Here is a 12,231-nt window from a genome sequence, read left to right on the forward strand (position 1 = left end):
GTTCAGAATACAGCTGAACCCTTGGGCTCACCCCTGGCTTGTGGGGAGTAGGCCCCTCCGAGGCTCCCAGGTTGGCATCGCAGGGGCAACGGGATCCTAGAGCCCTTCGGCTCTGTCCCCGCATCCAGGGCCACCGCCCGTGCTAACAGGGAGGAACACCCCCAGGTCAGCCCAGTGGCGGCAGCGACTAACCAAATCCCGGAAGCTCCTCACCGTCTTTCCATCCACAAATACGTAATGAGGTCCTACTGTGTGCCGGGCACTGCTGCAGAAACTCACCTTCTAGTGATGGGCGACTTCTTCCCTGCCAGCCTTGAGGACCGAGGCCTCGCTAGAGCAGAGTATATTAACACCCAGCAGCTTTCCTCCCAGCCTGGAGAAGAGGATGAGCCTTGATGATAAGGCAGCCGACTGTGGGCCAGGCAAGCAATACCTCCTTTAATTCTCCCACCAACCCTAGGAGATGCGTAAAATGCGCCCATTTTATGCTTGAAGAAACTGAGGCTCTGAGAGGTTAAGTGGCTTACCCACGTCGCACAGCCGGTGAGCGGCCCACGCTGGGAGCCACATGTAGCCTGCTCACATTCAGAAGTTCTTTCTTTAGAGACCCCTGGGCACGGCGTAGACACAGCCGCCTACGCTTTGTTGTGACTGAATATGAAGGAGCAAGTCAGTCTCCCAGGGACTCAAGGGTGACTTTATCTCCCCCATCCTTGCCCTCACCCCCCACCCCAGGTGACCAAGTTAACAATCTAGTGTGCGTCCTTCCAAATAATCCGATATGGACCTACATATACATAATCAGGGTCTGGGGCTGTCATCATTATCTGCTTTAGAGACATTTTTCTCCCTCAGTGAAACTGTGGTAAACTGAACAATGACCCCCCCTCCCCCCTCCCCCCACTAAAAAGATATCCCCGCCCTAACCCCTAGCTGATTTTTTGCACTTTTACAATCATCATGATGTAGGATTCCATTTATACAAAAGGTCCAGAGCAGATTTGTGGTTGCCAGGGGCTGGGGGGTTGGGAGGAGTGACTGCTTATTGGGTATGGAGTTTCCCTTTAGGGTGAAGAAGATGTTCTGGAATTTGACGCTTGCACACAACATTGTGAATGTACTAAATGTCACTGAACTGTACCTTTTAAAATGGTAAATTTTAAGGTATGTGTATTTTACCATGATAAAAGTAAATAACAGAGGATTAAATGAGATAATGTAAACAGCATATAGCTCAAAAATATAGCTGATATGATGATGATTATTAAGTTTTAAGAATTTAAGATGCAGGGTTCTAAGTTTGAAGGGATAGATTTTTTTAATTGAAATATAGTTGATTTACAATGTTGTATTAGTTTCTGGTGTACAGCAAAGTGATTGTTTTATATATATATATATTCTTTTTCAGATTCTTTTCCCATACAGGTTATTTTAAAATATTGAGTATAGTTCCCTGTGCTATACAGTAGGTCCTTGTTGGTTATCTGTTTTATATATAGTAATGTGTATCTGTTAATCCCAACGTCTTAACTTATCCCTCCTGGCCAGGGATAGATTTTTTTTTTTGGTTTTGGTTTTTGGTTTTGGTTGGTTGCTTGGTTGGTTCTATCTGTTTCATTTTGCTTTTTAAACCTTTTTTTAAAAATACATTTATTTTATTTATTTATTTTTGGCTGCGTTGGTTCTTCGTTGCTGCGTGCGGGCTTTCTCTAGTTGCAGTGAGCGGGGGCTATGCTTCGTTGCAGTACGCGGGGCTCTCCTTGTCGTGGCTTCTCTTTGTTGCGGAGCACAGGCTCTAGGCATGCGGGCTTCAGTAGTTGTGGTGCGCAGGCTTCAGTAGTTGTGGCCCACGGGCTCAGTAGTTGTGGCTTGCGGGCTGTAGAGCGCAGGCTCAGTAGTTGTGGCGCATGGGCTTAGTTGCTCCGCAGCGTGTGGGATCTTCCCAGACCAGGGCTCGAACCCAGGTCCCCTGCATTGGCAGGTGGATTCTTAACCACTGTGCCACCAGCGAAGCCCTTATTTTGCTTTTTAACCCATTACCCCCTGGGCCTCTCACACTCCCATGCCAGGCCCCCCAGCAGCCAGCTGCACTAAAGGATGGGCATGCCTCCCTCTGCTGTGGGTACAGCCGCGACCGCCAGAACCCTGGCCGGGGCACCCTCAGTCACTGCCCTCCATGACCCCAGGAGTGGACATGAAAGCAGCCAGGAGGACAATAGCCTGCCAGGGAGTCTTCCAGTTCCTGGGAAATGGAGCCCATTAACGAGGCTCCCGAGCCCGCCCGTGGATGGGGGTGTTGGGGATTCCTGGGCGGAATCTCTGGCCTCCAGCCCCCACCCTGGTGAGGCCAGTGGGCACATGCCTGCTCATCATACATACCCTCGCGATGACTGTGGGTATGTACCCCAGAGAGGCTGGGTGCCCAGGGGAAATAGGCACCCCCTAGCTGGGCCTTGGGAATCAGTGAGGCTCACCCAGCTCTGTGAGTGGGTGTATCACATGGGGCTAGTGAGGGACCTGCCCGAGAGCGGGTTGGGCAAGCCCTCCCTTTGTGGATAGCATCCTGTCACATCCTTGCGGCCCTGGCGCCCTGCCTGAGGACTCTTGAGAAGGAGGAATCGGCTGTTTGGTCTCAGTTGCTAAGGGGAATTCTTGGCCCCAGCTGTGAGGAAAACACTGTATGTTACAGTTTTCGAAAAATAACACATTCATGTGACCCAAAATTCAAAAGGCATGGAATTCCCCCACCCCTTTCTCCCAGACACCCAGTTCCTCCCAGAGGCAGCCCATGTTTTCAGCATCTTGTGTACCCACCCAGAGATACTTTGTGCCAATCAAGCAAAAGCCTATATATAGGACTCATTTTTTTTATTGGAGTATAATTGCTTTACAATGTTGTGTTAGCTTCTGCTGTACAACGAAGTGAATCAGCTATATGTATACATATTGGGTCCACTGCCTTTATCTCCTTGGATGCAAAGGGCAACGGTCAACATTTTCCCATTTTACAGATGAGGCAACTGAGGTTGAGAGAGAGCCAGTGACCAATCCACGGTGACACAGTGAGTGAGTCAGGGGCCAACTAGACCCGATCCCTGACTCCCAGTGTGTGCTCCTACCCCACCCCCCACTCGGGGCTCGGGGACTTGTGAAAGCCCTCTGCACAGAATACAGACCTTATAGTTTAAGTCCTCCTTCTAATGTCCATCAGCTTCATCATCTAGAATATGTTAGTGCACCTCTCTGAGCTCAGATCTCTCGCCTCTAAAATGAAGATAATAATTGATAGCTCCTTATGAGTTTATCATAAGAGCCAAAAAAGATAAAGCATGTAAAGAGCTCAGCACAGCACCTGGCTTTTCTATGCCATTCAACAAGCTTTTATTGCGGGCCTACTATGTGCTGAGCACCTACTATGCGAGGATCCAGTGCAGCCACGATCCTGGCTCAGGGAGCTCACGGCCTAGCAGGCTCACAATAAGAGCTCAGTGAACGGTGGATGTTATTATTCAGCAAATAGTCATCTTGCTTCCTGGTTCTGGGAAGTGGAGGTGAGACCACGGTACCTGAGTCTCCACCCAAGTCTAGACTGTGGGACCGTGAGAGGAGGGGCCGGCATCTTGTTCCCCACCCTCTGTGTCCCTGACTAGGGTCACATTAGTTGAGTAGGTGCTCAGTAAATATTTGTAGAATGAATGTGCAGAGGCAGAAACCTTCGTGGAGGAAAGCCCCTCACCCCCCCGCCACACACACACGCACACACGCATGCACGCACGCACACACACACACACAGGTTGCTCCAGGACGGGAGGACTGACAAGTGACTTGATTTCCTTTTCTCTGTGACTTTTGACTATGCAGATACCAGTGTTATATTTTAAAACTCAATTGATTAATATTTAAAAATGGAATGGCACAAGAGCTCATCCATGGTGAACCATGCTGTGTGTCCAGTGACTGGTACTGAAGAGAATTCAGAATGGGAGGGGATGGCAAGGACGAGGTACGTACTCCAGGAAGGCGTCCTATAGAGGGTGGCCACAGAGACTGAGACCATGGCACTGGGAGCCATGATCATTGTCAGCCTGGCTCCTGTTACCATCTTAGGACGTGGGGTTAAGTTCAGTGTGGCAGAACGCCATTCTCGCGGTGTGCCCCCAGGCCTCCTGCCCTGCTGGGCCTAGGCTTCCCAGACCTCCGGATCTGCAACTGTGAGGTGCCAGGTGAGTGCCAACACCTCCGTCCGTGTGTTCGCCTGTCGGTAGAGCTCCCGGCGGTGCGGGATGGGGACACTGACGGTGAGTGCGCTGCTGGGCCTGCGTGTGGCAGGCGTTCACGCAGAGTTGTTCCCTTCCTGCCTCTCAATCCTCTGGAAGCCAAGGACATGGGAACCCAGCTGGCAGGAGTGGTCCCGACACCCCCAAAATTCTGATTCCAGGCTACTGTAATCGCAAAGAGAACTTGAAGCGTTCCAGCATGGGGCGGGGGGTGTACTCCAAGATAGCCCCTGGCCTCATTCTGCCCCAGAGACAGGCTGTCGGTGATGCAGGGGGTTTGGGAAGCTCCGAGGAGGGCAAAAGCTCTGGGGAAACAGCAGGTCAGTGGGGGCAAAGAAAGAGCCCAAGGTGGGTAGGCCCTCTCACTGACTGCTGTGTGGCCTCAAGCAGCTCGCTTCCTGTCTCTGGGCCTCAGCCTCTTGCACAGTTCAATAAGGGAGGCTAAGTGCAATGATCTCTAAACCAGAATACCGAAGTGTGAGGCACGTGCCCCTGGGGGCGTGCAAGATGATGCTGCGTGGCACACAGATGCGGCATTAAGTGCCCTGGTACCAAACTCCAGCGAGGGAGAACCCACAAGGCTGTCTCCCTTTTTGAACTGAGTTTTGATTTACATGCAGCAGCATGCCTCAAACTTAGGGTCACTGTCAAGCGAGAGTATCTGGCAACAATGAAATGTCTTCATTTTATTGTCATTATATGTTAGCCTCTTTCTATTTATGGCAAAAGAGATAACGTTTATTTTTACATACATTTGTTTAAGTAAAAAAAAAAAGAATAAATTTTGTTTTAAGTATTAAGCAATTATCCAGATACATAGGAGAGGGCAAACATGGTGCCAGGTGGTAGAGGGGAGACGAGCAGAAGGTGGGAATCCTGGCTGGATCCCTGGCTCTGAACCTGAGAGAAGGCCGGAGGGGCAGCGAATTAGGCAAGACCCTCTGCCCCGGAAGTGCCTCAGGTCCCGTGGGAGCTGTGCAGACATGAGTTCCGGGTGGGCCCGCCCCGCCCCGCCCCGCCCCGCCCCGCCCACGGCTGCCTGAGAACCACGCTCGCTGCCTCTCTCCTGCCCCCAGCCCTGCTGGGCAGTGACCACGCCTGCCCCAAAGGCATTTTGTACCAGGCGTTGTGTACCGACTTACCAAGCCTGCCCTCCTGGGGTGTAAGTACCACCACCACTGCTCTGTGCATGCATCTGTCTGTCCACCCATTTGTCTGTCGGTCCAGGGCTCCTTTGGGAGGCACCCACTGAGAAGGAGACTCCCTGGCCAGAAGCCAGCTCTGATGCAGGGGCTGCCACACTGTAGCCCAGAGAGAGGACAGCCCTGGGCTGAGTGGAGCAATCCTCACTCTCTCCTGTCCTCACCTTCAAGTCAAGCTCTTTGGTGAGAAGGTCCCTGAGGGGCTGCAAACAGGCTGATGTGGGAGTTTGTGGTTTTCCTGGGACCCAGGATCATTCTGGGGTTCGAGTTAAGTTTCAGAGCAGAGCCAGGTTGAGGGTCAGGTTAGAAGGTGAAGGTTAGGAGGTCCGTGTGTATTTGGTGTTGGGGATCCTTCCATGGCTGGAGTCAGGGGTTAGCAGGAGCCCAGGATGGGGAGGCTCTGTCACTCACTCACTGCTGTGTGACCTTGGTCAGCTCCCCTACCTTCTCTGGGCCCCAGCCTCTTAAAATAAGGGCATAGGGAGGCTAAACACAATGATCTCTAAAATGGAGGATCTCAAAGTTTGAGTCCCAGGACTACGCACTCAGTTTGTATTTGGGGGAGGGGGTGTCCCGGCACAGTCTCGGTGACGCTGGGCTTAGTGTGTGGCTGGGTTCAGAGGCTGCCATTTGACTAGGATCATGGGGTTCCTGTGTGTTGGGATCCAGAGGCTAGGGTATGACTGGGATCTCTGGCCATGGTCAGGGGTCAGAGCTCTCTCTATGTGCCCTGAGCGTAGCCATCTAACTTATGCCAGAGTGAGGCCAAGTCCAACCCCTCATCCCAAAGAGGCTGAGCCACAGCCGAGGCCAGGGGACAGGACACTGGTCCTGGGCCTGAGCCCCTCACCACTACCCTCCCTTCTCATGAGCCAGGAGACCACCAAGGTGATCCAGACAGCCTCCAGCGATATCAAGGGCAAAGGGCCATGGTGATCCTTGGCCAAGTGAAGTAAGGTCTGCACAAGTGAGTCAGACCTGGGGTGTGAACAGTTGGGGATTGGTGGGGAGTAGCCTGAAACTTGCCCCCAGCCCCCAGAGAGGAAGGGCAGCCAGGAGAACTCAGACCCCCCCACCTGACTTGGTACCAGGGGCAGAAGCCTGGTATTGCACAACCTGCCCCCACCATGCTTCTTCAACCCACTCACCCATCCCCCAGTGCCCCTGTGGGGATTTATTGGAATGTGTCAGTCTCTCCAACAGCCCCAGTAAGATTTGGGCCTTAGAACGGCCCTTTCTCTCCCCTAGTGATGGGGTCTTTTTTGGGTAGAGGGAGGCAGGGTAGTAAGATCTCTTGGCAAACTGAGTCTCCTGACTTTACCTGGGCTGAGGCTGTGCTATAGGCCAGGCACCTTTACAAACAATACCTCATTTTACCTTCAGCACATCCCTCTACTGGCCCTGCTTACTGAACAAGGAAACAGGAGCTCAGAGAGGCTAAGCAGCTTGGAGGTCACACAGCGAGGCTAGCAGCGGCAAGCTCAGGTTCCAACCCAGGTCTAAGCACTAGGCTTGGCCCCTGGAACACAACACATCCACCTTCTGGGCCCCTCAGGCTGCAAGGGAACAGGTTCCATGTCTGTATGTCTGTGTGAGGCCTCAGGGATGGGGAAGACACTGTTCAGGGACCTTATCTTTGTCCTAAAACTAACCTCATCTTCCCCAACCGCCCCCCCCGCCCCCCGCAAGGACAAGCTCAATAAAGGTAGACTCAGATTTGCACAGGTAACCAACCTGGTGCTGGAGTCAGTGTAAACACTTTACTACCACTAGGGGGCGCTGGCGATGCTGAATGCCACCGTTACCTCTCGGGAGGAAAGCACCTGCCACCAGCAGCTGGAGTGGGGGTGTCCCAGGTCTAGTGGGGCGTCCAACGGGGCTGCCCCAGCCCCGCACTCTCTGTGTAACATTAGGCTTCCGTTTCCCTTCTGTAAAATGAGGATAAAGCCATCTTAGACCTACATCACAAGAGGTCAGAGATGGCAAAGTTGCCTGGAGAAGTTAAAAGAGATATTACTCTGAACAAATCATCAACAATTCAATAAGACCAGACTTCCATAGAATAAATTTCATTGATACATAACTTATCGAAAATAAACATGGGTGGAGTAGAGATTAAATGTGATTGACCATGACTGATATTAGGTGAAGCTGGACTCAGCTCCAGGAGGATAGGACAGGACTTTGCCCACTGCATCCCTGGGCAGCGCAGGATGACAAGAAGTGGAGATGTGACAAAAACACCCCCTTGCCTCTTCCCAGGCCCCCGACGCCCTTCCTTATTTCCCTTTGTTCTCCCAGCGTCCAGATCAGCCACCTGTCCGTCGCCAGCAGCCAGGTAGAGTTGGTGGAAGACAAGTCCACCAATGTCTCCATTCAGAATGCATCTGTGATCTTCAAGGGGACCCTGGGGCGCCTGGAGATAAGCGTTCCCATTCAGCTGACATGCCTCTCCCTGGCCCTCTCTGGGCTGAGGGCGGAAAGAGGGTCTTGGGCCGTGGCCTCCTTGCAGGTTGAGGGTTGATCAGTCTGTCGACTTTGAAATCGACTCTACTGACCTTCAGATCAACACACATAGCTGAATATGTGTCCTCCCTCCGGGGAGGCAGGGAGGCTGGACTCCAGGAATCGGCCTCAGCGGAGAGGGAAGGCTAGGCAGACCGAGGATTCTGAGGCTGCCGAAGACGGTCGCGCCTGGGAAGTTTGCTGGCTGGGGGAGCCCAAAGCTAGCCTAGCTCCTGGCTGGCCTGGGCAGCACATGGGTTCTGCCTGGAGGCCGAGGCTGCCCTGATGTGGTGTCAGGGGACTCTGCAGCCTGTGATTCTGGCAGTGTGTGGACCAACGCCCCTGAATGCTACCCATCTTTCCACAGGCTGCTCCTGCATCTCCAAGGGGAGCGCAAGTAAGTATGCTGCCTCTGTGGCCCCCATTTCTACTTGTGCCCCATCCTGTTAGCATGAGCCCCAGGAGTATGGAAGGGTGGTGTGTCCACTGCCCCCCCGAGGGTCAACCCCAGACCATGCCTGTGGCAGCCAAACCTGGGGGATCAATCTTTTCAGTGGGGTCATTACTTACCTCTCCCCATCAACGCCCCCTTAAAGGCTGGAAAAAAATAATCACTAACAGTTACTTGCTATGAGCCAAGCACTTTTCCAAGCCATTTGCATGGATTAGTTAATTATATCCTCACAACCCAACCCTGGAAGGTAGATTGTGTTATTAACCCCATTCTTACATATGGGGAAACTGAGGCACAGAGAGCTTAGGAAGGAAAGAAAAACTCATATCTGCTGGCATCCCAGGCATCACAGAAGTTCGTAGCTACAATTCCTAGCCAAGCTAAGTAACTGGCTGAGGACACACAGCTCGCCACTAGGAGGTGGGGGCAGGATTTGAACCCAGCAGTCCCCCTGACTCTGGAACCTGAGATCCTGAGTACTCTACTCAGATCTTTGTCTTGGCCAACCCTCTGTCAAATTGCTGTGAGCAGCCCTGACTCAGGCCCCTCTCTGCCCGTGGAGCAGATGGACACATGTGTGAATCTGGATTCAGGCATATCCATGTGTGTGAGTGTAACAGGTATGAACATCACGGGCAGTGGGGCCTCCTGAGGGACTCTGGGCTGGTTAACACTCAGGTCTGAGGCTCCTTCTGAGGCTCAGTGTTCTTAGCTGTGAAATGGGGTTATAGCTGGGTTATAGGAGGATTCCAAGGCTGGCAGAGCCCTGAGCAGTGCCTGGCACACAGTAGGCGCTCAATGGATGCACAGGACTGGATCACCGCAGCACTTGCTCCCTTCAGGCCCAGGTGGACCAAGCAGCTGTTTGCAGACTTCATCTCCTTCACCCTGAAGCTGGTCCTAAAGGGACAGGTGAGTGGGGCTCGCCTACCCCGCTGGCCCAACCACTCGTTGTGGGGAGCAGTCCAGGGTTATGCCCCAAGGCTGGGTCCTCCTCCCCCCATTGCCCTTCCCTGAGAAACGGCCACCACTTCCCAGTGTAGTCAGTCCCCTGTGCCTGTTCCCAGCACTGCCACCCCCACGTGGCCCTGCCCCTCTTCTGGTCTCCTTTCCAGCCTGGTGAGCCGCCTGCCCTGTCTGCCCCAGATCTGCAAAGAGATCTGCATCATCTCCAACATCATAGCCAACTTAGTCCCGACAAGGGCTGGTGAGTGTGCTTTGGTCTGCATGCCTTTGAAGACAGTGGTGGGAACCAGGAGGTCACCTTTGGTCACTGTGCAACCTTGGGACAGTCATTGCCCCTATCTGGGTCTCACAGCCCCTGTGTGGCTCTACCGTTTGGTGATTAGTTATGGTCAGGCTATGGCAAGTCGCTTCCCCTCAGGGCTGCAGCCTGTCAGGCTGTGACCTTGGGCAAGTCACGTAACCTTCTGAACCTCAGTTTTCTCATCTGCAAGATGGGGGTGATAATAGCAACTACCCCATAAGGCAGCTGTGAGAATTGAGTGGAAAAAAATGTATATAAAATGCTTAAGATGGTACCCGGCCCAGTTGGTCCCTATTATTACTACTGCTATTACTAGCCTGGTACCCCCAGCATGAGCATACTGTCAAGTACTTCTCAAGCAGCAGTAAACAACGGGTGAAAGCTAAGAGGAAGAAAGTGGTTTGGAGATCTAAGACTCCCCTGCCCTTCCCTGAGTCTCTTCCCTCCCTTCCCATACAGCCTTGGGCTAAGGGGAAACTCCCACAAGGCTGTGCAGTGAAGAAAAAACTACTCAGGACTCAGTTTTCTCATCTGTCCAATGGGGACATCACTGGGCCATTGAGAGGGACCCAGGACAAGAGGAGAAGGTGATCTGAGAGGTAGGAAGCACTGTCCTGTCCCAGTCCTAACACGAATACAAGCCAATGTTTGCAGAACATGCTACCGACCAACTACTTGACTTAGATTAACTGTGGAATGCTCACAATCACCCAGCAAGGAAGGTAGTGCTAACATCCCATTTTATGGATGGAGAAACTGAAATTTAGGGAGTCGAGGGGACCACCCCCCCCAAGCTGGGAAGCAGAAGAGCAGAATTTGAGCCTGGGCCATCTAAAAATTCCGAGTCCCTGTTCTTACTACGTCATAACTGCTCCCACTGTGGTTGGCCAGCAGAGGGGGAGGTGGCCAGGCTGAGGGATGTGCCCGGCTCTTTGGACCCTGGCACGTAGTAGGTACTCAGTGAACAGAGGCAATAAAGGACAGTGAAACCCCACTGGGTAGACCCTCTGGGCTCCTGTGGGGGCCTTAGGAGGGGAGACCCCTGGTGGCACCAGGTCCGGGGCAGTGTGGGCTGGCAGTGTAGGGGTGGAGGAGGGGGTGGCGTGAGCGTAATTCTGTCTTCCTGAGTGCTAGATCCTCCCCCCGACCCCACTCCCATCACTGCCCAAACCTGGAACAGGAACCTTGCTCGTCTCTCTGGGAACACCACGCCAGGGGCTGTGCCATCAGAGTGCATGTAGCAAAGCTAATGCGAGGGTGAGGCCAGCCTCCCCGGACAGGCCCAAGCAGCTGCCAGAGCACAGACAGGGCCAGGGGGCCAGGGGGCCTCACCAAGGGCATGGCTCTTGATGCAGTACTACTACACTCCCCCGCCACCCTCCAGCCCTCGTGCTGGTTCTGCACCAGCAGTTGGAAACTACCTCCCGAGGGCCGAGTTCGTCCTGCTGTCTGCTTTTACAAATAAAGTTTTATTGGCTCATGGCCACGCCCACTCATGTAGATGCTCTTGCCCGTGACTGCTTTTGCCCTGCAGTAGCAAAGTGGAGTCGTTGCACAGAGACTGCGTGGCTCGCAAAGCCTAAGATATTTACTACGTGGCCCTTTACAGATAAAGTTTGCTGACTCCCGGTCTGGCCTGTTGAACTCCATGACACAGACCAGAGCTAGGGGTGGGGGTGATCTCCAGGTTTCTCTTGGGAGAAGATTAGGAGGAAAATTAGAGTAGCTCATGTTACTGGGCGCTCTCCCACTTTTACCAGATTGTTCCATTAAATACATAGCTCTGAGGTGGATGCTGTCATTGGAGACGAGGACACGGAGGATGCTGGGGGTGAGGCTCGGTCCCTGCCCACGGATCACCCAGCGGTAGAGGGATTACACCCCACGTCTCCGACTCAGAGTCCCACACTCTGAACCACTCTTCTAAAAGGGCTCCTGCAGGGCAGGGCCACCCAGACAGACAGAAGTTGAGAAGAGAGAGAATGGCAAAGTGCACCCTGTGCACCCCAGGACCCATTTTACAGATGGGAGCCCTGAGGCTGGAGGCACCTGTGAGTGTTGGGCAGGGGCAGGAGGAGCAGGTGAATCAGGGCAGGCCCCCCATCCTGAGGCTCCACCCTGATCTCTCCCTCCCCACAGCCGACATCCCCTCGGTTGGAGACATCGGGTGGACGTTTCCCTGACAGGATTGCCTGTCATCAAAACCACCCACCTAGGGTCCCATCACGAGGTGGGAGTGGTGGGAGGGCAGCTTCCATGCCCTCTCCAGCATCTGTTATTTGTAGACTTTTTAAAGATGGCCATTCTGACCGGTGTGAGGTGGTACCTCATTGTAGTTTTGATTTGCATTTCTCTAATAATTAGCGATGTTGAGCATATTTTCATGTGTCTATGGGCCATCTGTTTGTCTTCTTTGGAGAAATGCCTGTTTAGGTCTTTGCAGCTCAGAATCTTAAGCTTGCCCTTGACCTGCTCTTCTCATCATCCCCATTATTGAGTTCCTTTTATGTCCTCAGTATTTCTGGA

At 53.1% G+C, this 12,231-nt stretch overlaps 1 protein-coding gene across 1 annotated transcript; it reads left to right on the forward strand.

Moving 5' to 3' along the window:
- Nucleotides 1–3,989: 3,989 nt before the first annotated feature.
- Nucleotides 3,990–11,981, forward strand: CETP (cholesteryl ester transfer protein; the record flags this gene model as incomplete). Its single annotated transcript, XM_082437098.1, is given in 9 exon segments — nt 3,990–4,003; nt 4,162–4,298; nt 4,439–4,597; nt 5,354–5,439; nt 7,641–7,990; nt 7,992–8,059; nt 8,294–8,381; nt 9,281–9,350; nt 9,585–11,981. Coding segments are annotated over 9 exon segments (1,233 nt in total). The 3' UTR covers nt 9,846–11,981.
- Between the last annotated feature and the right edge of the window lie 250 nt (nt 11,982–12,231).

Source organism: Balaenoptera physalus (genome assembly GCF_965194825.1).
Source record: "Balaenoptera physalus genome assembly, chromosome: 19".
Taxonomy (NCBI): Eukaryota; Metazoa; Chordata; class Mammalia; order Artiodactyla; family Balaenopteridae; genus Balaenoptera; species Balaenoptera physalus.